We start from the raw sequence: 27476 nt of genomic DNA, 5'->3' as shown, positions 1-27476 counted from the left end.
GGGCGGGGAACCTGATGGATGTCAAGAGAGGTATCCTGGGGTATATGGATGCCCACGGGCCCAATACTAGAGACCCATGCCCTAGAGTACACAGACCCTCACCCCTTTTGTGTTTGGGTAGCCCCACTACAGTACACTGCCTGCTAGTCAGCACCATGCTACCTACTTTACCTACTTGGCAGGAATTATAGGGTTACTGGCGAGAAAGCACTTACACACCTGGCACTGGAAGAGGATACAGGGATTGTCTGGCATTAGGCTTATGTTCCCTGACTTGTGAAAAATGGAGACCCCGGGGGAGGAGGGCGGGAGGCTGATGCTGAACTGTGATAACTGAGGCTGCAGGCCTGCACTTACTGTTCAACAACACCATCCTATGATGTTTGCTCAGAAGTCAGTGTCCCATTGCATTCAATAGAGGAGGGGGGGATATGCCCCTCCCTTTGAACCGTCTAAAATGGTAGCTATGAGGCCCATCTGTCCCAGGTAAATGTGCATAGGATTTCAGCCATAATTACTCTTATAATTACGAGAGACTTCTAAAGAGACTTCTTTTCCCATATATACCTACACACCATCCCATGCATCATTTAAAAAAAGTCTTCCCCACCGCCCCAATTTTGCAGACAGAATGTATTCTAATTTGGCAAAAATGCCATAGCCTGCTCCAACTGTAGGGATTTGGGGTGGTTTTCCCCCACCCCTCCCTTATCAGAGAATTTCTGGGACTGAACACAGAAGTGTATTTATTTGCACTTGGAGCTCTTGCTTATGTGAAAACCAAAAACGGGGAAAAACATGGGCCAAGCTATGTAAAAGATTCACGCAAATGTTCAAATCCCCTTCATACATTACATTTTCCCCCCCAACACCAGCACTCATGTTTGCTTAACACACACATCCAGAAGCCCACCCCCTTAAGAGCTGAGGGGAAAAACACACAAACGCACCCTTGAGGGGCTCCTGTGGTGTTACATTGCACACTTTAATAAATCAGGTATTCATACATACATTCCAAAACAGTTTCACAAGGAGCGAGTTATGAAGTCTGTTAAGTCAGGGCCAGTGCACAGAAGCAAGTACCTCTTTCTGTGACTCATTGCTTGTTGACACGCAGCCGCACTTGTGAAGTGCATCCACTGAAAATAATTTTGTTCAAGGTGAAAAGTGGAGATGACATAAGGCAATCTGAATGTTCTTGGCTGTGGCTGCAATCCTACTGGGAGTAAGACCCATTGAACACAGTGGGGCTTACTTCAGAGTAGATATGCGCGGGATGGTGCCGTATGGTGTTTGAGAAGTGATGGATGTTTCAGAGATGCAAGGTATCACTGGATGTTGCTGTCACTAAGTAATAAACATGCCCGTGTGAACTCATTCTTAGCTGCATTTCTTGAAAGAGTGACATGCATAAAAGCAAGGCTTCAAAACCTATCAACGGATCATCATGATGGACACCATTTTTCTCAGGACACCTACATTCCATACACCTATTTTACCACACATCTCCACCCCATGTATAGTAATAATCTTCCTTTATCACTTGGCACGATTGTCACAGATGATCCAATTTATATCGTGACAGGTTCCCTCACTCCCAGCTAGGTTGGTGAGGCGTGGAGTTTGCATAAAACAATGGAATCCAGTCACCTGAATCAATGAGTTTGCACAGTGACCAGGTGTTCTTCTGAAATGACTCATCCTCTCTCCATAAAGCAGCTTCCCCCAACTTGGCCATGCTGGCTGGGGCTGATGGGAGCTGTAGTCCAAAACATCTGGAGGACACCAGGTTGGAGAAGGCTGCTGTAAAGATGCAGATTTTGTACCTCTGGTTTTATTTTTTGTACATTAGAGAGAGAGAGAGAGAGAGAGAGAAAGAATCCCAAGGGCAGAAATCCCCCCCACCCCAAAACCTTCTACCCTGCCCCTGCTTTCCATTTCTCCTGATGATTATGAAAGGTTTTTTACATCCTCCCCCCACATCCTCAGGCATGGTGGCACCAAGTATATTATTGTAAAGCTGAACCAGTCCTGTGCTTGCAATTTTAAAAAGGAATTACTTAAAAAGACATCCAAACACTGCTGTTAATGCATTCTGGAGATTGCCTCCGTTTCCCTAATGAGCCACTGGAGAGCCTCATGTCGTCCTTGTCGTTCGAGTTCTGCCCCGATCACCTCTCTACATTTTCTGTGGTAGTCATTTACCCAGTCGCACTAAAGGGGTTGGAGAGAAAAGGGAAAGGAAGAAAAAGGAATGCACCTTCATCTCCAGCCACCACAAATGTCACTTGGAAAGGAAAAGTGGTATACGTCACATCCTGCAGTGGCCTTCTAGAAAGCTCAAACAGCCAAAGTACAGACGAAACACTTGGGGCCTTTGTTATATGTTGTCAGTGAAGGGGTGCATTCAAAAGCAGCCGGGGACAACAGTCTTGGGGCATCACTGGGCCAGGCCCAATGGCATGCTGAAAGACAAGTGGGACCTGCAACAAAATGTTGTGGTGTAGACTACTTCCGTTCCAGCCAGTCAACCAGCCATGCTCCGTGACAGGTTTTTCAGCGAAGTATCGAGAGGCATGTGTTGCTGCTGTTTCAAAGAATTTCTAAAAATGGCCTTTCCACAAATCAACATCAGTTACTTAAAACACAGGGATGTCAGCACTGATGGTTACAGGCGTCTGTGTTCCTGTACAGACTCCTGTAACCATATGCCACTTCATGGCCTGCCATAAGCCATTTCATGCCTTGGATGAGATGGCTGGAACCTATAAATGAATTACTACACAACCACTTCAGTGGCTAAACCTCCAGAATTCCACCTGCCATGTATTCAATTCCTGAAAGGTCTGTAAATCTGGACGTTCTCCTGTCCATCCACCTTGTACTCTACCCCCAAATAACCACTGTTACTTGCACTACCTTCCAGCCAAGTTTGAGAACAAACACAACTATGGCAGATCTGGCTGTAAATAAATGCTGAGATGGATCCTGTCTGGAGAACTTTGGCTATTGGGTGGTATAGAAATGTAATAAATGAAATGAAATGAGTGGAAGAAAACCAAGCATTCTGGATTTCAAACTCTGTGGTAAAGGCCTGAATAAGACACAGTGCCATTTATCATCCCTCTTACCTCTTTTTGAGTCAGGAAAGGAACATGTATCATTTTGGTCTGGATCGGAACCAGGGTCAAAGGTTCGAAAGTCAAACTCCCTCTGTTGCTGAAGTTATACTGTGGGGGCGAGAAAGTATCGTGGTCATTGGAGACAGCGTGTAGCTGAATGAGAAAGCTTTTTTCCTACAACTTCACATGAAGGGTACATTTCGGGAGAGGTTTATTAAGCAAATCTGGATGCGTATTCGTTCTTTTATAGAATTGCCCTTGGGGAATAAGAAATAATTTAGAATTCCCCTTCCCACCTTTAAATAAAACATTCCCAGGTGAGTAAACCAACATGTAAGTAGGGAAATAGGTTGATTAGGGTGCGGTGGCATTTCGGACATATTGTGTGAATGTTTCGAGTTTTTGTTAAGTCCACGCATAAAAGTTCCTTTTGTCTGCAACCACGTAAGCTAATGAGAAGATTAAAATATTCTTTCCAAAGCTGTATCATCTCCAAAGAAACAGCAACATCTGCCATGTGCTGTCTGGGAGAGTACAGGAATGTCTGGAAATGAAGCTTATCTACATGCTAAGAACAAGAAACCTTCGTGCCATAAAGGCATTCCTGCTAGAATGAGGCCTTTTACATTCTGTTTAGATGCAACAAGCATGGCCTGTACCCACTCAGATCCAAGGACAATGGAGAGCTCCTCAGGAGAAAGAAACTAGTTCCTCCCTGAACAAAAAGTTCTGACTGAGTTACTTTTCACATCCTGTGCTATGACCATTCTTTTGGTTTGCTTTCAAATGCACCATTTCAAAGATGTCACACTCAAGATCAACAGAAGGTGGCAGCACTGCTCTTTGTGGGCAGGCCAAGGAAGAGCTCACCTTCGTTTTAGCAGGAATGACAATGACAACGTTTTCTATTCGGATCCCAAAAGAACCATCCTCATAATAACCAGGCTCTGCAGAGACAAAGCGATCAGGAAACACATCCAGAAAAATATCCCCCACACAAAAAGCAAATTTCTTAACACAACCTTAGGAAATGTGTGGCAAAGTCTAGCTTTACTGGTTGACAGCCCGTTTCAATTCTCATCCACCACAAACTGACTGAGGGAGAAATCCTATGGCCACTAGACACCGTCTAGAGGGCCATAGGATTTTTCGATTTCTGGGAACCAAGATCGTAGCCAGGGCTCTGAACGCAGTTCCCAAAAACTGCACTCCCCACCCGCTCCCTCTTGTAGCCGGCGCAGTTCTCACTGCACCGGCTACATCTCCGCACTCAGAAACAGAGTGTGGAGATGGGTAAAGGAGGGTGGTCCAGGGGCTGGGGAGGGGAGAGGACCACGGAAGCCATATTATGCAGCTTCCCATGCGCCACGTGGCCTCCTTCCCTCCCTCTCCCCAAAGCCATGGCTAAACAGCCAAAATCGGCCATCTAGCCAAAAATGCAGGGTGGCTGGAGCATGGAGACAAAGATTGCCTCTGTGCTGTGGCCACCCTGCATTAGATACTTGGCAGCCTCCAACTTTTGAGGCTGCCGACTATCTCAACAGGACTGTGCCCTAAGTGATGTTAAGCACCATCTCTGACTTAGCTTCTCATCTGCAATGTGACAAAAATACAGAGGTGCCTTACAGGGCTGTTACAAGGATCACTGAGATAATGTGTGCAAAGCACTTTGAACACTCATAAGCACTCTATATATGTGAAGTATTATTATAATTATATTGTTGTTGTTGTTGTTCAGTCGTTCAGTCGTGTCCGACTCTTCGTGACCCCATGGACCATAGCACGCCAGGCCTTCCTGTCCTGCGCTCTCTCCCGGAGCGTGCTCAAGTTCATATTCATTGCATCCGTGATGCCATCTAGCCATCTCATCCTCTGCCGTCCCCTTCTCCTTTTGCCATAATTATATTACTGATATTTAATTATTGGGGAAGTAGTACTGAGCTTCCTGTCCTTGCCTATAAAGCAGATGGAGCCAAAAGTATCGCAGTGCCTAAAGTTTGTGTATCTAGAAATATTCCAGACTTCAAAAAGAGGCAGGAGACCATCACATACACTAGTGTGGAGATCATTTCAGTAACAGTCAAAAGGACAAATAGGTTACCATCAGAAACAATCATTCCAGCTTCCAGAGGTTCATCTGCAAAGGTTTTATAGCTAATGCCACATGGCCCTTCATGGACATTTAGGAAAGCACCAACACCATGTCCTGTGCCATGCAGATAATCTAAGCCTTGATCCCACAGTGCAGACCGGGCAAAGGAGTCCAGGAGGTGACCTACAAGTCACAAGAGGAGGGCACAGATGCACAACAGGTTAACCTGAACAGAGACCATCTTTGATGTATCTGAGTACTTACTACACCACAACCAACAAAGTGAAACAACAAGGAAGAGACAAATGCTACAGGTTCTAAAATGGGAGACTGAAAATACAAACCCTCTTTCACTTAAAAAAGCTTTCTTCCCTGTACTCCCCAAATCCCCTAATACAATGACCCTCAACCCTGAGAAACATACCCACACTTAAGTTAAATAGTTGTGACCAACTTGTCCTACTTATTTAATTATTATTAACTATTTTAGGCTGCCTTTCAGGTGGCTTATATAATAAAATCCAATACGATAAAACTTTTTTAAAAAATATTTAAATACCAATGATAACAGCGAGCAAACTATAGCTGAAGCTAAAACCCAATGACAAGAAAAAGCCAAAGAAAATAAATGGGTCTTCAGAGCTTTCCTAAAATCCTGTAATGATGGGGCCTGACAGACCCCATATGGCAGGCTTCCCCAACCTGGTGGCTTCCAGATGTGTTGCACTGCAATGGCTAGAAATTATGGGAGTTGTGGTCCAACACATCTGGAGGGCACCAGGTTGGGGAAGGCTGTCATATAGTAACATGGGATTCAAAAGGGGCAGGTGGGGAGGGAGCTTGCCCTAAGACTAATCCATCTCCCACCTTACCCTGGAAATGGATATTATTCATCTGAATGAATAATAATTGGGGGTAATGTATTTGGTATTTTGACACAAAGCTGTTCCATATCGGGTATTTTTAAGAGTTTCTCAGTAACACTCTAAGCTTAGGTCAACTGAGAAGCCATTGCTCCTTCCTCTGGCTCTCTTCTCTTTTGCCTGATGCTGACCAGTTCACAATCTTTATTAAACAGCCTGGGACACATTTTCAGATGTGCAAGGGGGTCTCCTCCCTCCTCCCTGCACATGATGATGGCTGAGAAAGCTCGCGAAGAAAAGAAATGTGGTTTATTATTCTGCAGTTCACATCCAAAAAAATCCACCCAGTGATGATCACCGTAGAAGGGGCAAAAAGTGAACAGCAGAGGTTGTTACGCCATTATTTTCAATGGTCACTTCAACAGAAGACAAGGGAAGTTAAAGCAACCAACCTTTGGTTCCATTGGGAAATACAGCTGCACTGACAGCTATGTGGCCCTTCAGCACATAGGTAAAACACTCCTGAAAAGAAATGCAACACTGAATAAAACAGAGAAGGGATGGGAACGTATGGCAGCCCAGAGGTCACTCGCAGCCCAGAATAAGTTCATATAAATTTCTGGGCTGCAATCTGCTAAATTGTTTGAAATTGCAGCTCATTTTGAAGGTAAAAAGGTGACCAGTGTCTCAGCAAATCTCCAAAAAGGTTGGAGACAATAAAGAGCAATTTCTAGCAGCACCCATGCCTTCTGCATTCAGCCTCTATATGGACTGCACCAGGTTTCCATTTGCCCCAGTACACATCTGCATTCAGAGCATTTGTACCCAAGCCAGGAGAAAATGGTGCAGCTATAACAAAGAAATATTAGGATAGCTTTATTAACAAAACAAACAAAATAATGTGGAGATCATGCCCCAAGGAAGCACAGTGTGACCTCTTTACAACTAACTGCCAAAACAGTCCATTGGACAGAAACAAGAAACTGGTTAACATGTCTGAGTTTTGTTTTAGAATACTATTTTTTCCTGGCCAAAAGTGTGGCTTTATCATGGAGGAAGCGGAATCTTTCTCTCTTTTTTATTCCTCTTCGTTCAGCTACATTTGTTCAACTACATTTGTTCAGCTACAAATTCCAGACAGGTTCAGACCAACTCAATTATCAAAAGGAATTTATGAAAAAAAATTAAAATCACACCCACTGCACTGAAATTATCTTGAAGGCTAAACAGATTAAAACCAAAATGGTACCAGGAATAGTCCAGGCATAGATTACGTTCCACAATGGTCCAGAATATCACAGCTTAAAATAAGGACTGTTCCTGTCAGGCACTACAACTCCAGGGGCCTGTTGGCTCTACTACAGCATAACCACCCGGATCAGATGAATGCACAGCTAGGCTTGGGCTGATACATAAATGCTGGCTTAAAACTTTAGGCAGTCCTACGGTACTTGCAATCCCCACATGAACTGGGAAAAGACACACTCAGAGCGAGCAAGATGCTGTGCCAGGAGGCATCTGCAGCGGGGCTTGGTAGTTACAAGATGGATGTTGGAAACAGCCACCTTCAGCTACTTGCAGCTTTCCCCAGGGTTCCAGAGACAGCTTTCCAGTCCAATGGCCTCCTTCGGCCACAGAGCTGCAGCCACCTCTCAAGGAACTGCTCCTCTCCTCTTGTGGCTGGCTTCCATAATGAGGGCAAGTGGTTCCATGTGCCCAGGGGTGGGATACTTGATCGTCTCACAGCCTGCTACATCAAGTGCAATCTGCAAACACACCCACCTACAGCACTTATTGCTTCTTTCAAAAGCTGTCCTCTCTAAAGGTATGAATTCTTGCATACCTTTTCATAAGCTGATGGGGTGCCAAAATGCATAGTCCTTGTCACATCTGTGGTTCCATCCCTTAGGGAGAAAGAAAGAGATGAGAAGGTGAAAACATCAAAAAGGTAAACATATGTTTCAAGGTATGCTCTGCTTGCAACCTGTGGCCGTCCAGATATATTGTTGGACTGCAGCCTCCATCATCTTTGACCACTGGCTAGGGCTGATAGGAGTTGTAGTGTTTTCAACAACATCTGGATAGCCACAGATTGCCCAGCCCTGGTCTAGCTCAATGAAAGGAGATACTTTGCAAACTTCCTCAAACAGTGTTATGCAGCAGATAAGACTAAACAAGAACTACAAGTACCTCCAGCGTCCCTATAGGGTTGCCTTTACATTGCTGAGAAAGAGTACTGGGCAAGAAGATTATCTCATGGAGACACACAGAGACCTTTGTGCCTTCCTTTGAGTTTGGGGAAGGTTCCACCACTTAACACAGCAAGGAACTCTGGACATCCCCCTTCTTTTGGAACCCAAAGTGCAGAAAATGTTATTGATTGACAGAAATTCAACGGGCAGATGAAGTAATAGTTCACTGGGAAGCTGATTTTGTGGTGCTTTTATGCTGGTTTCTGATTATTTTACACTGTTTGTATTGATACTACTTTAATATTTGTTTTGAAGTTACTTTAAGTATATGTTTATATTTTATCCATCCATAACTCTTGTCCGCTGCCCAGAGGACTTTGTTGATGGGTAGTAGAAAATATTTTAATTGAAGAAATGGGAAGGTGGACAAGGAAACAAGTTTTATGGGCAAATGGGCCATTTTTGTTATGTTTTGCAACAACAAAGTTCATTATAAGGTGCAAGCTTGTGAGTTGTCAGGATTAGTGTAAAACAGGTTATGCAAAGAAAATGGGTTAAGTTGTCTAGGATGATCTACGCCAATTTTTTTTAAAAGGGAGGAAGTTGGAAGAAGGATATATGGAGAGAGAGAGAGAGAATCTTATCTGCAATATATAATATTAATTTGATTATTTAAAGATGTTAATTGGGACGTATATATGTGATGCCTCTTTTTTAGTTGTACACTGTATTTAGTTTTTTTAAGCTTGTTTTGATTTGGGGGAGGAAAGTAAGCTCTAGAACGAAGTGGAATGTTTGCCCAATAATCATAATCATAACCCTAATCCTAATATATAGCAGCCTTCTGCAATGTGGTACCCTCCAGATGTTTCGAACTTCAATTCCCATCAGCCCCAGCCAGCATGAACAATGGTCAGGAATGCTGGGAGTTGTAGCCCAAAACCTCTGGAGGGCCCCACATTGAGGAAGCCTGATACAGAGGGTGGAGTAGCAGGATAAGGGAAAGTGGTTGTGGGAGCTGTGCCCTTCCAAACATGTTAAAAAGAGATCTCCAGACTAAGACTCCCTAAGTCCCTGTTTTACCACCCTTTACGCACATTGTTTTACCACCCTTCAGAGCTAAGGTATCAGCTGGACTACAGACTACCAAACAAGTACCCAAAACAGGTTATTTCCTGCCAGACATTGATATAGAAATAATTTTTGCTAATCAAGTTTAAACATGTTTAGGAGTTCAGCTTTTTAATATTACAACTTCCAAAATCTGGCTGCATTCCTATTCTAGACTTGCATGCTCAAGTAAGCTTTCACAGACTGCAAGGCCACCGGAGCAAAATCAAGTAGAACTGGGAACTGCACTTCAAAGGAAATGAACTCTATTTGAACAAATCTATTCGGCATCCCTCTGGCGTTTCTGGCATCGGTGTCCCTGCGTTCCTCCTGCTCTCTGCTTGTGGAACATTCCAATCTGGATAACCGTCTGCATTTTGTTACTGCCCAGGCCAGGCTGCTCAGAAAGTTTAGGTATAATGGATCTGGCTTCGATGCAAGAGATTGTGCATAGTGACCTTCAACTCCCCACTGGCTCTGCAGTCATATGCAATCAAGTCTTTGTATGAGAGACTCAAGGAATGTGAGACTCTCTAGAATGTTATATTTCAGAAAGGATACATTACTTGGAAGGAGGATTTTCTAGAGGATGAGAAAAGCAGAATAGGGAGGTTTCCTTATGTTGAACCAACAGACACGGGAGAAAGAGATCCTGTCAGTCCAGAAAAAAAAGCCAGGGCAATGTGCAATTCTGTGCAAGCAGCACAAGCACAGAACTCAACATTCCCAGTATAACAGTGGTGGTGTTATAACAGTGGTGGTGTTACCAGTGGTGAAGGCTGGATCAAGAGGATTGTTGGCAATGCCTGGTGAAGTCTCTGAAACCAGGGAATAGCCAAGTAGTATTTCTACTGATCCATAGAGGGAGGGGGCCATCAGCACTCCTGTATAACCCCAGCCCCCTCCCATGTCACAAAGTGGTAAGCAAACATTCGAGTTCTCCAAAATTCTTCAGGCTGGATGTTAAGCAAAACAACAAAAGAGGGGTGGAGGAGGAAGAAGGAAAGCTGATTCCAGTGGGGTAAACACTCAAAGATTTTAAGATGGAGTTGAGGCACTGTTTGTGCCCACTGACAGTGCAATCTGTCTGTGTACTTAGAAGTAAGCTCCACTGAGTTCAGCTTATGCTCCATCTGGTGAAAAATTGAGGGATCTGGATATTGTGCAAGTCCCCAAATTATTCCATGCTTCTGAAAATAAAAAACACAATAGACTCAGAAGCTCCACTGACATTAAGAACGTAAGAGTCATGCTGGATCAGACCAAAACCCTATCTACTCTAGCATTCTGTTCACACAGTGGTCAACCAGATGTCTTTGGGAAGCCCACAAGTACAACATGAATACAATAGCACCCCCACACACACACTCATGTTCCCCAGCAACTGGCACACAGAGGCATACTGCCACCAACACTGGAAGCAGCATACAGCCATAGCTATCATGACTAGTAGCCACTGATAGCTTTGTCCTCCATGAATTTGTCCAATCCCCTTTTAAAGCCACCCAAGTTGGTGGGCCATCACTACATCTTGTGGTAGTGAACTCCATAGTTTAGCTAAGCACCGTGTGAAGAAGTACTTCTTTTTATCTGTCCTGAATCTCTTACCAATCAGCTTCATGGGATGACTCATGGGTTCTAGTATAACCCTGTCCACGTTTCCCACACCATGCATAATTTTGCACGCTAACGGAAGTTGGGCAAGAGCAGAAGAACTTCCCAGGCAGATTATAAGCACAGTCTTTCCTCTAAAGTCCAGGCACTCTGCCCTAGCACACGACATTAAAAGCACTCAAATTAACTTTGCAACATCAGCCAATTCAGCCCCGCTGTCCCCACAAGTCTGGAAAATATCACGGATGGCTAACTCATTATACTTAAGTGGCTGCTTCTCATTGTGACACGGAGGAAGCTGATAATTAGGCTGCCCGGGAAGAAGGATCTCATTGTACAAGTCTTATCAAAGAACGTTCACACAATTCACATTCAAAGGGCCTTTTACGAATGCTGGCTAACAGAAATCTCTGAAGAAACAATTCCCCTCAAAAGGGCAGATCAGGTCTGCTACATTCCTTGCTGAACAAAATGCTTTTAATCTGAACCCTGGTGAAGCATAGTGGGTAAGAGCCTGAGCTGCAAATCTGGCCATCCCCGGTTCAAATCTCACCTCTGCCATGAACTCACTAGCCAACGTCAGCCAAGCCACACTCTCTCAGCCTCAGTCTCCTCCCCCTGCCTCCTGAAATATGGGGGATAACAATACCGATTTACCTTATGGAGTTATGACTAGATAATTCATGCGAAGTCCTCTGAACTTCACATAAAGCTCAGGGAGGGGCTGTAGCCCAGTGGCAGAGCACCTGCTTTGCATGCAGAAGGTCCCAACTTCAATCCCCGGCATCTCCAGGTAGGGCTGGAAAAATTCCTGCCTGAAATCCTGGAGATCTGCTTACAATCAGTGTCAACAATTAACAGGACCAAGGCTCTGCCTCAGAGATGTGGTTTGCACGATCAAATGACCCATGGTTAACAAATCATGGATTGCTTGTGAGCACGTGCGAGTAGGCGTACTGGCTCCCGCCTGCTTGCCCACTTCCACTTTACTAAACACAGTATGATGTGCAAACTCAGCATTCTGGGTTGTTTAGGGTTAAACAGTGTTTGAACCCTTCTACCCCTTAAGTGGGGCAATGATGATGGCACTCTACAGCCTTGCCCCTTACAGGCTGTTGCAATTACCTTAAGCACTCCTTGCCTGCGAGACGCGCACAGTCCAGAAACGGGGCTCTTTTGCTAGTTGGATGCAACGCTGCTGTGGCAAGACTGCAGCAGGTCACAAACCAGGACCTTCAGCTCTCACTGCTGAACCTCTTCTGTGAAATACCCACTTCTCCGTGAGCCCCTGCCAAAGGAAGTGAGGCGGGTGGCTACTAGGAGGAGGGCTTTTTCTGTTGTGGCACCCCGGCTCTGGAATGAGCTCCCTAGTGAGGTTCGCCTGGCGCCTACATTGTACTCCTTTCGGCGCCAGGTGAAGACCTTTTTATTTTCCCAGGCATTTTAGCTTTCTAAATTTTTATCTTTGTTGTTTTAAATCTGTATTTTAAACTCCTGTACTGCTGCTAGGTTTTATTGTGGTTGTATTGTTATATTGTGGTTTTAATGTTCTATATATTTTAAATTGTTTTATTGTGTGTTGTTTGGTTTTAGTTTTTGTGAACCGCCCAGAGAGCTTCGGCTATTGGGCGGTATAGAAATAAATAAATAAATAAATAAATAACCAGCTGTCTAGCTGCCTCGACCGTAAGCACTTGAGTCCAGCATCCTTATCACCAAGAAATCAAAATGGCACTGAATGGGAAATAATCAACCATTGGTTCAAGGTGAGAACAACTACTTCTTCACCCCCTGACAGGAAAACATTGTAACGACTCATCATTTTCTCCATGCCATGCCAACAAACCCATGGCTAACTACATGTTTCTCCATGTCTAGTACAGTGTCAGGGTTGGATCGGAGCCCATAGAGCCCCAAAGCAGTTCTGATTCTGAGGAAGAGATAGAAACCATGGGAGAGGAACCCGCACGCTGTTCAGGGGTGCCACCGGAGGGACAGCCCCTCCCTGCTCACATTCCTGAGAGTGGCAGCGACCCTGGCAGGCAGGGGGAGGGACGACTGGAGCTTCGGGATGCTAGGCACCAGCGCAGGGACAAGCAGGAGATGGAGGGTGCCGAGAGGAGGCGCTCAGCCCACTTGGCGCAACGTCAACAGCTGTGCCCCGATGCCCCACAGGAAAGGGGTGAACTTTTGCCTCCTAGCCCTTAAGTTCAGAGGCTTCCCGCCTTTTCCCTCCAAACGGAGACCTACTGATTCATTAAGGCTAGAAAACCCTGGTAGGCAGTTCTCTTAAGTTTCCCTCATTAGGCTTAGGCAATTAGCATCTGTAAGCGTCATTAGGTTGAATGGAAATGAAGCCTTGGAAAAGAGCCCTATCGTCTGCGTGTTGATTCTGGCTACTTGAGGATTTCAGAAGGCAGCAAGGGCGCTCCTGACATACAGATCCAAGGTGGGATTTAATTTAGCACAGGTTTACTGATTTGAAGCAGCACGTAAACTGTAGGAGTAATTGGCCACTTACTTGTACTGAGCTCCAGAATCCAGGAGGTAGACCTCATTCAGGGACAAAGTCCTGTTTGTCTCAGGGGCAGGCCTATTCAATAAAACAAAGTTATTGCCTCAGTATTGTACCACCTTTGCACTGCAACCAATAAGTGAAAACAAAGTGAAAACAAAACACCTTAGCAAGGCACTGCTTAAATTATGTAATTAGATTATTAACTTTGGGCTGAGTGCATTTGTCTGTAATAAATGTTCGTGCGCGAGATCAAATCAACAGCCCAATTAAATTAATATCATGTGCCTGACAGATGTGTGTTTACTACATTAAAGCATGTTGAGTTTTGCATGGCATCCCAATGTCTGTTGGTGGAAGCACATTACAGCAAACACCAGAACACTGGGAGGGCTTATTGTCTACATCAGCCTTCCCCAACCTGGGGCCTGCCCAGATCTTTTAGACTTCAACTCCCATCTGGCCCAACCAGCATGGCCAATGATCAGGAATGCTGTGAACTGTAACCCAAAACATCTAGAGGGAACCACATTTGGGGAAGGCTGACCTACATCAGCATACTCATGACTGACTCACAAGTAGAGAGCCAGTGTGGTGTAGTGGCTAGAGTGTTGGACTGGGAGTCAGGAGATCCGGGTTCTAGTCCCCACTCGGCCATGGAAGCTCACTGGGTGACTTTGGGCCAGTCACAGACTCTTAGGCCAACCCACCTCACAGGGTTGTTGTGAGGATAAAATGGAGGAGGATTATGTACACCACCTTAGGTTCCTTGAAGAGGAAAAAAGGCGGGAAATAAGTGTGATAAATAAATAAATAATAAGTACACACAGGGGTGGCTCATGAGGAATCCCGTTCCTGAGGCATGTCTCCCATGCATGCTGTATGATCTGTACTGGCTGCCGGTCCATTTCTGGGCCCAGTTCAAAGTACTATACTTATATATAGGTATGCTATACACAGACCTCAGCATGCATACAGACCTAGTTAGTGATGTCTTTACTTCCTCCAAAAGAACTACCATGCATTTCTAGCCCTTACATGAGTTGCCTTATATGTGCAATGGTGGGGAGGGGGAGGAGGGACGTGCCCACTCCCTCCTGCACACTCTCTCTCTTTCTCTCTCTATATATATACCTCCCACACCAGGTGAGCAGCCCTGTTGATCTTTCCATGTTAAAATGCTTCATTATCTGTGAAGACATGTAACACAGGAACTAGGTCTCTGGGCAACTGGCAAGTATGCAACACCTCAAAGAAATCCATATATAAAAGTAAGCTGCTTAGACACGGTAGTTCCTCTTCCTTAACGTGTAACTGTCATTTAAACTAGGGCTGTGCCAAATTTGTGTGCTTTCCAGGTTTTGCACTGAGACGTGCACTTTGAACAAGGTTCAGTTGTTCACTGAACAATCAGTGAACAAGCAGGGCATTTTTTTAAAGAGTCTTCCATGTGGGCAGTTTTCCAGACTCAGAAACATGCAACCCCTAAGAAAATCCTGAACGAGATAAGCTCGAGTCCTGTATCTGTGTTCTGTGGCAACACGTAACCCCACTCTTCCCACGAGGACTCCATCCCTGGCACTGTCCTCATTAATAGGTTTGAAAAGCCAGGAAGCTAGGAGAATAGGGACAACTAATCCTAGCGAAGCTACCCACTGGAGTTATTAGAACGTCCACCTGTAGGTGGTCATGGAGCAGGAAATCTTTTTCTCTGCTGCTTCCACCCCAAACATGTCAGAAAAGACCTAAGCCAATTCTCTTCCTATCGCCACACAGGGAATATAGCCAGAAGTATGGAATAATGCTCACCGTCAATTCCGATGGCCATTTTAAGTTCTAGTAAGCCTCAAATAGCATGGGGAACATATCTGATGCACTGGGACCCTCAGGCAAAGGTTTTCTCATAGAAACTGACTTACAGTAGTGTTTTGTTTTCTTTCCTGATCTGGACTAAGCAGCTAGGCACTACTCCGTTAATGCTAGAGGCTCTTCTAGGAACGTAGGAAGTCGCCTTATACCGAGTCAGACCGTTGGTCCATCTAGCCCAGTACTGTCGACACTGACTTAGTAGCACCTCTCCAGGCTTTCAGGAAGGATTCCTTTCTAGCCCTATCTGGACATGGTAGGGATTGGACCCGAGACTTTCTGCATGCCAAGCAGGTGCTCTGCCGCTGAGCTACAGTCCCTGCCTTCTAAAGCCAGCAGCTAAGTGCAAGGGCTCTTGTTGGTCTTACTTGTAGTGAATGATAGCACCATTTGGGCCCGTGCTTGAAATGGTAGCAAAGCTCAAGTCAACGAAGTTCTCTTGCTGGCTGAAAGAAAGAGAGATTTCATAAAGAAGAGCACTTGAGTCACCAGAAGCAGCCTACCAGTCTTCTCCTGATCTGGACCCTGTCTGGCCATTCTCTTCTCCACAGCCTAGGATGCTAGATCTCAGCTGGGTAGGTTTTGCAACATTACGGTCCTCTGTAACAAGGAGGCATCCAGTCTCTAGTACACCGGTCATACATAATAGCATGCTTAATAGATTCTCCAGCCAAGTTTATCAATCTTGTCTTGGAAGTAGAGTCGAAGAGTGGGTCACATAGAATATTATGTAACTGCCATGTGTGAAGACCAACAACCTTGTCTTCTTGTTCTCAGCCTTGTTTGACAGACAGGTAAGAGATCAACCAGGCAAAATAAACAGGGAGAAGACAAGGCAATCAGCAGAGAAAGGTTTTCTCCTCTCTAAATTGCCAGCCTCTGAAGAGAGAACCATGCTTTCGGTAGTGTCCCCGGAAAACAAATGCACATGTGAACCTATGGAAAAACCATAGGTTTGTATAAAACAGAAATAACTACAATGACCCACAAACCCTCCACTTTGGTCTTTTTCTCTTACCTACGGAACTCCTCTGCTTTATCTGCAGCTGTTATTTCAGTAATATTGCCTTTGGAAACCTGACATACAAAGTTGCATTAAGTTAGCGTGGTAAAGAGTAATGAAAACATAACACAATGGCCTTCGCACACATAAGCTGGAATACTAAAGAATTCCAGTGCATCATGAACGAGGCAGCATGTTGGTGCACACTACCCAATTGCTCCTGCTGCAGGCTGGAGCAGCTAAACCACGGACCTTCCATCTGTGGTGTGCTGACCATGACTTGCAAGCCCAGAACTCTGGCTTGTCTCTCCCCAACATGCCAGAGTTTTAACCCAACAACAAACCATGTGTTAGGACTCTAGCTTGTTGGGGGAGAGACAAACCAGAGCTCCAGGTTTGTACATCCCAGAAACAAACCACAGATGGAAGGTCCATGGTTTGTTTAGCCCTCCGATCAAGCAGTGTACACTAGAACACTCCTCGTAAATGCTAAGCCCATGGAAGGCTGGCTTATTTATACATGCAAGCTCACCCAATATTTACTTTATGCAAATTTTATAAGCCCCTCCCTAATCAGGCCTATTTTATTCTCCTAGACCGGAGGGGCAATTGCGGGAGGTCCTGGGGCCATTTTCATCCACCGAACCCACCCCGCAACGGGCCGTAACCCCTCTGCAGGTGCCAAAAAATAAACAAACAATTAAACAAATTTAAATGGCATCTGTAGTGGCTATGGAGCACTAAACAGGTCAAAATTAACTTGCAAACAAGCTAATATTGCAACCTTTTGGTGATTTGTAGCTGCTATGGAGGCTTTTAAAGAAAGTTTCACAGAATTTGGGGGGCGTTGTGGGGTGCATGCTGCCTGTTGTCCACCCCTGCCCTTGACCTATCTTTTCCCTTTTAGACTACTATTGGCTTCTCATCCCTCCATGCTACCTTTACATATCCTTATCAGCTATCGCTAATTTGTGTGCTTCTTCACATTAGCAATCCTTACTTTTTTCTGTTAGCTGGAAGCTTTCCTCAGCCTTTAACCACAACAATGGAAAGCCTTACTAAGCAGTGACAAAATCATGTAATGTTACATGGTCACTCTTGGAATCCATAAGCATCCTAAGTGTATCATGATTGTATATTTGGTATATATTAAAACTCTCTTATCCGTGTACTGACCTGCATCATCAGGCGGTGGGGGCGGGGGGAGAGTAGGCGATTCTGCAGAGTGGGTGAGGGTTTCCATCAAGGGTAGAGACCCTGCCTCCCTTGCAGAAATATAGAGGAGGGTTGCGATTATTCCCTTCTGGCTCCCATCCCCAAAGCCTGCCAGAAGTAAGGCTTTATGCATGGAATATCTGCAGCAGCAGGGGGAATGAGGAGGATGAGGAAAGTATGTTGGCTAATGCCAAGAAACTTGTGGCCCTCTGGATCCTTTTGCCCCTCATCTCCAGGGGAACACTGGGCAAGAGAACCCTCTCCACCTTTACTTCCCCTGCTTCACAGAGCTCTAATGGGCTGGGAGGAGGGAAAGCAGCAAGACAGATGAGGAGCACACCATCCGACCCTGCTGCCCCAGCTGCAATTTCTTGCAGTCCATATTTGCACAGCACATTTTTAAAAGAAGAAAGGTGACTATAGGATGATATTTCCCCTTTACTCCCCTTATGAATTTGTATCTCCTGTCCCCTGCATGAAAATAACCACAGGAAACACAATGTTACTTTTCAGTGCCTGCAGTTATATCTCACTTTCACCAAGGGGCGGTATTAGGGGAAAAAAACCATAGACACACAAAGGGAAAACGTCATGTCATGGTGGTTGTTTCACAAAACTTGATCTTTAGTGTTCCATTAATATGCTTGGGCAAGCTTCAGGCTCGCATGCTCCTCCATACCCCCACCTGATTCCTCTAGCGCAGGAACAAGGAGAGTGGAAACTTTTCCTTCAATTTTCAATTAGCCCCAGTTTAGTGTTACGTCTGAACCCCAAACTGTGGTTAATCTTAACTATGGTTTATTGAAACATGCCAGCTTTATAAAAAAAAAGGTTTAGTGTTGGCAGATTTTAGTAAACCCTAGTTAAGACTGACTATATTTTGTCCAGGATTGGACATAACACTAAACAATGGTTAAAAATGGAAGCAAAAGATTCCGAACTCCTCTTTTTGTCCTTGCCTGAATGGAGAAGGGGGCCTGTGCAAGCCCAAGGTTCACCTAGGCTTGTTTACATTAACACTAAACTATGGTTTAGCATTATGTCTGAATGAGACTATTATGACACATGACAAATGGAAATTCAGTGTTCCCTGAACAGCACCACACCGTGACAATTTCTGCTGTCTTTCTTCTCACATTTACCAATAGTTCACCATTCCTCCTTTGATCACATATGATACGTGAGAACAGAGCTGTACCCACACATACCCTGAAAAAACTGAAAAAAGACTCAGTTGCTTTTTTCTTCCTGCCTGCTACTCCTCCAACACATACTGCTGTAACAAAATATTTGTGACTGCTATTAGCCTTATATTCATGCAGACTTTCACTATACAGGAACAAGCGCTTCTCTCTCTTTTAATAACACTCTATAAAGCCATACCTCCTTCTCCAGCCAATTAAATAGTTCACACAGAGCAACAGCATCCTTAATCTGTTCTTAAAATGAGAAGAGAGAAAACAAGGTAAAAGGGGTATCAGAATATACACCTTTGGCATTATCCATCTGGCAGTCTTGAAAATTTGGCCACAAATATTTAAAGGTGGAAATACATCAACCACTGGTAGCAAAGGTTAATGAAAACATCTCTCCCCACAACCAGAAACTTCTCCACTTCACCAGCCAGGCTTGTAAGAGATCAGCAAAGCTCATAAGCTGCAGCTCCTCAAGTGGAAGGCAATCACTTCACTAAACTCAGCAAGTCACTTACATGAGCCTTCCGCATGCCTTCCGCCTCCGACGCATTCTTCACAGCTTTTGCAATACAGATGGGAGTGTAAGGGGTGAGGTAGCGGTGATCCTAAGGCAAGGGGGAAAAAACAGATTTTGCCAAGAAGCCAAACAACCTGCTGGGCCTGGAGATGTCTAGCCACTATACCAAGGAAGTTGGTTACATTTTCAGATCCTTCCAAGCCTCCTGGGTCAGAAAGAAAGGCTTCACGCAATACAAATGGCTTAGAAGGCTGATAGTTTATCCATCCCCAGATTGCACTCCTTTATCACATTTGAACCCTGTTCTTCTTGAAAGAAGCTCAGGGCAGACTTCCAGTGTTATCCAACTTTTAATTTCAGAACAACCCTATGAGGTTGGTTAGCTTGAAATAGGTTTGTCCAAGCCATCCAAAGCCTTTGTGACCAAGCCAGAATTTGAATCTGTGCTTCCCCCACATCCAAGTCCACCACTATCACGCTGGCAGGCTCTACCATCAATGGGGAACCCTGGGGGAACCCTGATGATTCTACATGTCCTAGGGTGCAGCCTCAGTTGACACGGAGGGCTGGTCAAGCCTGTTGGACCTCACCATTGCTCTGCATCCCCCAGCCGAGCATCCAAGGACAGACCCAACAGGCAGTGTGTGTGGTGGGCAGGATTGGTAGTAGTGGGCAAGCTGTCTTTCCAGGGAGCTCATGGTGACTGATCTTCCCACTGAAGAACTCCTAGTAAGCTTCCAATGAACACCAGGAGGACACTGTAGAACACTGTTTGAAATACGCTACATCAGTTCATGAGAGAGCATCTCTTTCCCTCCTCCGTGCTCAAGAGCCTCCTGTATAATCTGTCTGGAAAGACGGAATGGCAGTGCCATTCCTTGCAGGGGAGACGCTCCAGCCTCTTCCCCCACCCCACCCCACCCCAACAACTGTGCATACCCTTTCCTGCACCTTTTCCAGTTCTTTCCCTTGACTCTCCAAAGCAGGAAAGCTCCAGGAGACGGTCCACTTGAATCTAACCAAAATGACTGGTGCCATCTGGAAGGTTTCCAAGTCTGTGCCAGCCATCTTGCAAGCAGGAAGCAACATGTCTGAAGCAGCACCGAAGCTGGTTTCAAACACCTTCCAAGACCGTCCAAAGCATTGTCACCTGAGATGCTTAAAAGCAAATATATGCTCTAGAAAAGCCCTTCCCAGCCTTGCACCCTCCAGATGAAAGAGCAGAAGAAAAGCCTTGCTAGATCAGACCAAAGGCCTATCTAGCCCAGCAATCTGTTCCCACAGCAGCCAACCCCAACAGGAGGCTACAAGCAGGATATGAATGCAACAGCACCTCCTGCTCACGTTGCCCAGCAACTGGCATACAGGGGCATACTGCCTCCAATATTGGAGATAACATATAACCATCATGACTTGTAGCTGCTGATTAGCCTTATCTTCCATGGATTTGTCTAGTCCCCCTTTAAAGCCACCCAAGTTGGTGCTAAGGGCCGTGCTGGCTGGGGATGATGGGACTTGCAGTCCAGCATATCTGGAAGATGCCAAGTTGGGGAAGGCTGGCCTAGCTAATGTAGGTTTTACATTCACAATATAGTTGCAGCAAATGAAAGTGGGGGGAGCTCACACATATAACAAGTCACACCCTCCCCACAGAATACCAGAAGGGAATGCTGTGTTTCTTCCCTCTCACAACTGTAAGAACAAAGTCATTTTATTTCTCTGCACTAGAACATCTCCCAGGCTTATCCACACCAAAATGTTTCCAATTTGCTCAAATTCTTGCCTTATTCTAATCTGACCATCTTTTAAATCAAATCCTTTCCAAGAGCTAGTCATCTCCTCCAGCTTGTGCTGATCACGAACAACCCAGAGAGAGAGGAGTCTGGCTTGGATTTCCAGCAGAGGGCAAGGCCTCCACATGGAAAGAAACCCAGAAGCGTCCAGACCAGGCGAAAATGGTCCCCAGGTGAAGCTGAGCTAAGGAAAGCTCACCACCCTGCCCAAGGGTACAAACCTTGGGGACGGCCTGGGTCAAGGCATAGCTGGCTTTGTCACTGAGCCAAACTTTCTCTTGAGGAGACAGCGTGTCACAGATGGACTTCAGAACCATCAGGATGGAGTCGTATGGCAGCACTTGGATGCTCGACTCGGCGTCCTGAGCAGAATCCAGCAACAGATGCGCTCTCACTGCAGGGTCTGCCATGCGATCACCTTCGATAAACAGCCTGGAGGAATCCAGAAAGAAAGAAAGAAAGAAAGAAAGAAAGAAAGAAAGAAAGAAAGGAAGGAAGGAAGGAAGGAAGGATGAGGCTGGTAGGGTTTCCTAGGCCCAGAGAATGAAGAGCGGATCATGACTGAACAAGGGCCTTCAAGGAGCAGCTCAGAGCGGCAGGTTACTGGCACTTTGGGGAGTAGCCAGCATTAGTCCTATGCGAAGTAGACCTATTGAAATGAATGAGACTTAAGTTAGTCCTGACTAACTTAAGCCCCATTCTTTCTATGGGTCTACTCTTAACATTGGACTAACATTAGATACTATATTTGGACCAAGACCAACTTAACAGTCAAAAAACATATTGGGCTGTACCCAACGGTGGCTTTGTGCTGGCAGAAAGCACTGCCACGAATACAAGGCAGGCCACCTAATCTTTAACACCACTGGATACAACCAGTGGTGTAGTGGAGCCAGGGCTTGCAGGGATGCAGACGCTTTTTTTTATTAGCAGGGATACCGATGTAATCGGTCAAGCCCCTCAGACTTCCCTGTTCCCTCTGAGCTTAGCTGCAATCCTCACAAGAGCTGGCGGAGAGAGGGAATGAATTTTTCCAGCAACAATACATTGTTCCCTGCTGTAATGCAAAGTATTTTGGGGTGGCCTGGTGTTGAATGGGCAATTAAGACCGTTAACTTTACAAAAGCCCTGCTCCTGGTGGAGATGAAAACTGCTAGAACTGGTTTGTTGATATGGGTCAATACAGCAGGCTGAATTTTTGGACTCTCCTTCAGGGCATGGCCATGGCGCCTACACTTCAAAAGTTACCACTACACTACTGAATACAACCCAATCTTACACTGGACCCACTATGATGGGACCTAGAAACAAGGAGGTAGCAACCCCTTTTCTATGACTAGACTTCCACATTTGTTTTGGTTATAGAAAGATAATTGAGAAGACTTTAACCCATCATTAACCCCTAAGGAGCCCTACCTTGTGTGTTCCAGAATTTATCATGCCCTAGGAAAGAATGTGTATTAGGGAGGTGATAATGCAGCAGCAAGGCAATCTTCCATCAAAGACTGGAGTACACTTTAGAGAGTTGTGTCAAGCCTCAGGTAATGGAAGCTACATTACTTCAGGTGTATTTAATTGATTTATTATTTATTTCTTGAATTTCAAACCTGCCTTTTAGGGTACACATTGTCCTCAGAAGGCAAATTACACAGAGTTAGAACACAGAAAACATCCAAAACACAAATACAAGAAAATCACACTTCAAACCCCATTCATTAAAACCAGCAGCAGTTAAAAACTTGTAAGCACTGCATATGATGAATGCAGTGTTTTAATCAAACAAATGGAATAAATATCAGAGCATACTGTGTGGATGACAGAGAGGCAGAGGGAAGAGACTGCATTCTCATCATGGAAAAGTTATGGGCAAAAATCATCCTGACAATGTTTAAGTGGTAAAATTCTGGACGTTATGGACTCCATGTGGAGGCTGCCAACAATCTCTCAGAGCAGGGATAGAAACATTTGAAAACTACTAACTAAAATGGTTCAGCCCCTTGGAAACCGTCTGTTCCAGCACCAGAAAGTCACAGGATTGTGTGCACTGAAACCATGTGTAGCAGCTCCTCCCCTCCAGCAGGTTGTCACCAAGGGATGCAACTGAGCAACGCCCAAGGATTTTGTTTGGTCCGCACTTTGAAGCAAACGAAGCTGATCAGCATCTCCTGTGCTACGAAGTTATCTGTCACGTTTCCCAAATTTTGCGATGCAGTTCTCAGCTCAAAAATCATATCGAAATGTGTATTTTAGGATAAAACACATGCAGAAGTGTGTACTTTGTGGGAAAACATGTTTAAACATGCGTATTTTGTGAAGAATACATTAAAATATGTATTTAAATACAAATTTTTGTGCAGATTTTTTTTCACTTGCAGATTAATGTGGAAATAGGACAGAAGAGACTTACAGACTTATGAACAAAACTGACAGAGACCAGAAATAGAGTGATCTGTCCCTCCCCAGCAAGAACATTTCAACCGGCCCTAATAAATGCAAAAGAAGAAGGCAGGAAAGAAGAAATACCACCAGAATTCCCAACCTCTTATGTTAAAAAAGTACGAAGACATCCCTAAGGTTTTGCGCCCTCATACATATCATTTTTTCAGATGCAGCATAGCAAATATATTAGTTAATCCAGCCCTGCAACCAGTTAGACAAAGTTTGTAGCATGTCTTATAAATCTATGATATTTGAGTTTTCCTCAGGAAAACCGAAGCACAGAAGAGTAAAAGATATTTTGCAGAGCTTGGACCTAAATCATCCCTCCCCTTCCATTTTTTTTCCTGCCACTGACTGTAGTCAGTAGCAGGAAAATTGGTACGAGAAGCGGAAACTGTCGTGGGAAATAAATCAAGAATTTCAAAAACAAAAAACCTACAGAACTACTCCTGCCTAACGGGCTTTAAAGACCCCCAACATCCCTGAATATCAGTTTCTGAAAGAAAAATGCATACATGACAACCATCAGAGCAAATGTTAGCAAAACCACAAGAAAGTCATAGTTCACATTACCTGATCGTATTGGTCCCTATGATGGCATATGCAAAAAACACTGGATTGTATTCAACATCAGAGCCTCTGAGATTAAAGAGCCCTATAAAATAATGAAAAACCCAGTATTACAACCCTAATTACAATTCAACATTACTTTTAAGGCCGAGGGAGGGCCGGGAGACATCCTCATCCAGCTGCAATGCAATCTAGTGAGGTTATATCACTTAACTGGGCAATGAGGACTTTTACCACAAGATGGTGCTTGAAGCCCGGGCTACAAAAGATGAGGTGGAACATCTTTCAATTGCAGGGCTGGCTCACGTACAGTTGCTCTGCTTTGTTTCTCCACACAATCACTAAAACATGCCCTTGTGCACGTGATCACAAAGAATAAGGTAAGAATAAGTTAACGGCGAACCAGTGGTCCATGAGAACTATGTGGATACACATATTACTGAAATGCATGACTGCGGCATCTCCAAAAAGCAGCTGCGATTTCTAAAATAGTTTATTTATTTACTTCTATACCGCCCAATAGCTGAAGCTCTCTGGGTGGTTCACAAAAATTAAAACCAGAGAGCACACAACAGAACAATATAAAATATATAAAACATTAAAACTACAGTATAACAATACAACCAGAATAAAACCTAGCAGCAATGCAGGGATTTAAAATACAGATTTAAAACAGCAAAGAAAATAAAAAGGTCTTCACCTGGCACCAGAAAGAATACAATGTAGGTGCCAGGCACTAGGGAGCTCATTCCAGAGCCGGGGTGCCACAGCAGAAAAAGCCCTCCTCCTAGTAGCCACCCGCCTCACTTCCTTTGGCAGGGGCTCACGGAGAAGGGCCGCCGAGGATGATCTTGAGGTCTGGGCAGGCACATATGGGAGGAGGTGATCCTTCAGGTAACCTGGCCCCAAGCTGTAAAGGGCTTTGGATGTTAATACCAGCACTTTGAATCAGGCCCAGAAATGGACTGGCAGCCACTGCAGCTGGAAAAGTCCTGGCATAATATGAGCTCGTTGGCCAGTTCCTGTTAACAATCTTGCTGCCCTATTTTGGACCAGCTGAAGTTTCTGGACCGTTTTCAAAGGCAGCCCCACGTATAACGCATTGCAGTAATCCAGATGAGAAGTTATCAGAGCATAGATAACTGTAGCTAGGCTATCTCTGTCCAGATAAGGGCGTAGTTGGTATACCAGCCTAAGCAGATAAAAAGTGCTCTGTGCCACTGAGTTCACCTGTGCCTCAAGTGACAGTTCTGGTTGCCAAGTGTATACAAGTAAGATCTATGTAATAACAGTGTACAAGTTACCTTACGCCACACAATCACAACCACCATTGTGTGGAAAGAAAAATCCATGTCTGTACTGGTCTGTAGAATAGGCAAGTCTTTTCTTTACCTGCTGTAAACTTCTCAATTTGTGAGACCACTATTTGTGCCAAAATATGTGGAACCAAAAACACTGAAGGCTATAACCTTAACACAGTACCGGGGAAACTCCGGACCATGGGCCAAATACAGCCCATAGAGGTTTCCCATCCAGCCCGCCAGCTTCTTTTGCAGGCCCTGCCCCCTGACCCAGGGGATTCTAGACATTGAATCTTCTTGGAAATGCAGGAAGACTAGAATGGCAAGGACTAAAAGAAAACCTGCCTATCTAGGATGACAGGAAGTCATCCTTCTCTTAGAGAAGAAAAACAAAATCCAAGTGCTCTTCTGACAAACAAGGGAACTGAGGAAGAACACAAGTCAGGGGCAAGATACTGAGCTTTGGATTTGAGAACCCAGCTTCCCACGGAGCTTGGCTGTCAGGGCCAGTTCATAAATGAAGATTGTCTACATAACGATTAACTTTCTTCTCCCGGTCTAGGAAGAGCTGTGTACTTTGTAACTGATGAAGGACATCACATGCAGGATTGGGGGGGGGGGGGGGGGCCTCTGCCATAGGAACAGGAAATGGGCAGCAGATAGAGCAACTGCCTTATCTGTGCAGGAATGAATCTCCCTGGAGGAAGAAGAAAAAAAAGAGGTGGCCCCAAGAGCCAGGCTACACAAAGCAGGCAATCCCTTCACTAATCAGCATGCCCAAGATCAAAAACTAGCATCTACTTTTATGACTCCTTCTAATGAGGGCCATTTTACAGACTGATAATTGAAGCTAAAAGGGTGCAATCTGCTAAAGGTCACTGGCTGAGGCCTCTGCTCAGCAGGCATTCACCAGATCAAATCCAATACATGTGGGCCACACGGTGGCTCCATTTAGCCAAGGAGGTTGAACCTCTTTCAGCCCAAGGGCCAAATCCCATTTCAAAGAAGCTCTCAGGGGCCACTTTTCAGCGGTGGGTGGGGACAAAGGCAAAAAGGGGCAGGGCCCAAAGTACAAAAAAAATACCAGAATATTGTAGCTTAAAGTTCTTATTGGCAGTAATTAAGCCATAGGAGAGGCACTGCAACCGTCAAGAATGGGGGAAAGGAACTGTGCAAAAGCTGGGAAACTACAAAATGATCTGCAGTTGAAGGAAGGAGGGTGGGACCAGGGGAAAGAGGCATGGCCATCTGGGGAACCCTGCAGGGCTGGACTGGGACCCTAGGTGGCCTGGATTTGGCTCATGGCCTGAGGTTCAACACCTCTGCTTTAGGCAGACATACCGTTCGCCACTTGGTACTGTAACATACATGGAGCTAAGTGGTGGCAGATTGGAAGCTAACGGTATAATACTTGGGACCTGAATAGTGGCAGATCATAAGCTGGCAATGGTTGCCCACAACACATGGTAGTGAGTAGTTTTTCCACCCACCCTCGTGCAAAGAACGTGGTAGTTAGAGATCTTGGGCCCACCAGCATTCCTGCCTTCACTGAAATGGTCCAGGGTTGCTAGTCAACAGCCAACTCCTGTAATCTCTGCATCTGAAAGAGGACGCCAACGTAGGCTTCTACTGCAGAATGGACACATCCTCTTAAGAGGCTACTGGGTTTCTTATTTCCTTCTGCACAGAGATCATGGACCGGAGAGTGAATGTGGCAACAGAACAATGCTGAAAGAAACCAGACTGATAGTGGGAACTCACAAGCCACTTCGTCCAAGGCTGTCACCACAAACCAGACAGCCTTCCTCTCAACCATCTTCCCCCGCAGAGCGGTGATCTTGTCTTTCCAGCTGATCCCTGGGACATGCAATGAAAATTAAGAGCACAATCTGAATACTCTGCAGCCAGATGTAACAAAGCAGTTCTCTCCACACAGGGGCTATTGACTTTCATTTAACATAGAATGCCTAATAGATTTTATACACTTTTACAAATACTAAGAAATTACTACAATTTCAGTAATATTCACACTTCCCCACTTTCTCTCCCATAGCTCTGGCCGATACAA

General features: G+C 45.0%; 1 protein-coding gene across 22 annotated transcripts in view; it reads right to left on the bottom strand.

The window, feature by feature from the left end:
• Nucleotides 1–954: 954 nt before the first annotated feature.
• XPNPEP1 (X-prolyl aminopeptidase 1) overlaps nucleotides 955–27476 on the bottom strand; it is a 50424-nt gene continuing 23902 nt past the window's right edge. For 10 of the 22 annotated variants that reach the window (XM_084846350.1, XM_084846353.1, XM_084846365.1 and 7 more), the window contains 14 exons: nucleotides 27170–27265; nucleotides 24111–24192; nucleotides 21320–21530; nucleotides 19304–19393; nucleotides 18976–19026; nucleotides 16393–16451; nucleotides 15743–15820; nucleotides 13515–13586; nucleotides 7921–7981; nucleotides 6530–6599; nucleotides 5224–5397; nucleotides 3993–4069; nucleotides 3132–3230; nucleotides 961–2214 (listed from right to left, as the gene is read on the bottom strand). In XM_084846350.1, coding sequence (XP_084702476.1) covers nucleotides 2086–2214; nucleotides 3132–3230; nucleotides 3993–4069; nucleotides 5224–5397; nucleotides 6530–6599; nucleotides 7921–7981; nucleotides 13515–13586; nucleotides 15743–15820; nucleotides 16393–16451; nucleotides 18976–19026; nucleotides 19304–19393; nucleotides 21320–21530; nucleotides 24111–24192; nucleotides 27170–27265 — 1349 coding nt within the window. In that variant the 3' untranslated portion in view covers nucleotides 961–2085. Of the gene's footprint in view, nucleotides 2215–3131; nucleotides 3231–3992; nucleotides 4070–5223; nucleotides 5398–6529; nucleotides 6600–7920; nucleotides 7982–13514; nucleotides 13587–15742; nucleotides 15821–16392; nucleotides 16452–18975; nucleotides 19027–19303; nucleotides 19394–21319; nucleotides 21531–24110; nucleotides 24193–27169; nucleotides 27266–27476 lie in introns of all 22 variants that reach the window. The other 12 variants (XM_084846349.1, XM_084846357.1, XM_084846356.1 and 9 more) reach the window with 6 other exon arrangements.

Source organism: Heloderma suspectum, chromosome 3, assembly GCF_057233095.1.
Source record: "Heloderma suspectum isolate Gila_16-S chromosome 3, 16-S_ref, whole genome shotgun sequence".
NCBI lineage: Eukaryota > Metazoa > Chordata > Lepidosauria > Squamata > Helodermatidae > Heloderma > Heloderma suspectum.
This window is presented reverse-complemented; position numbering and strand designations above follow the sequence as displayed.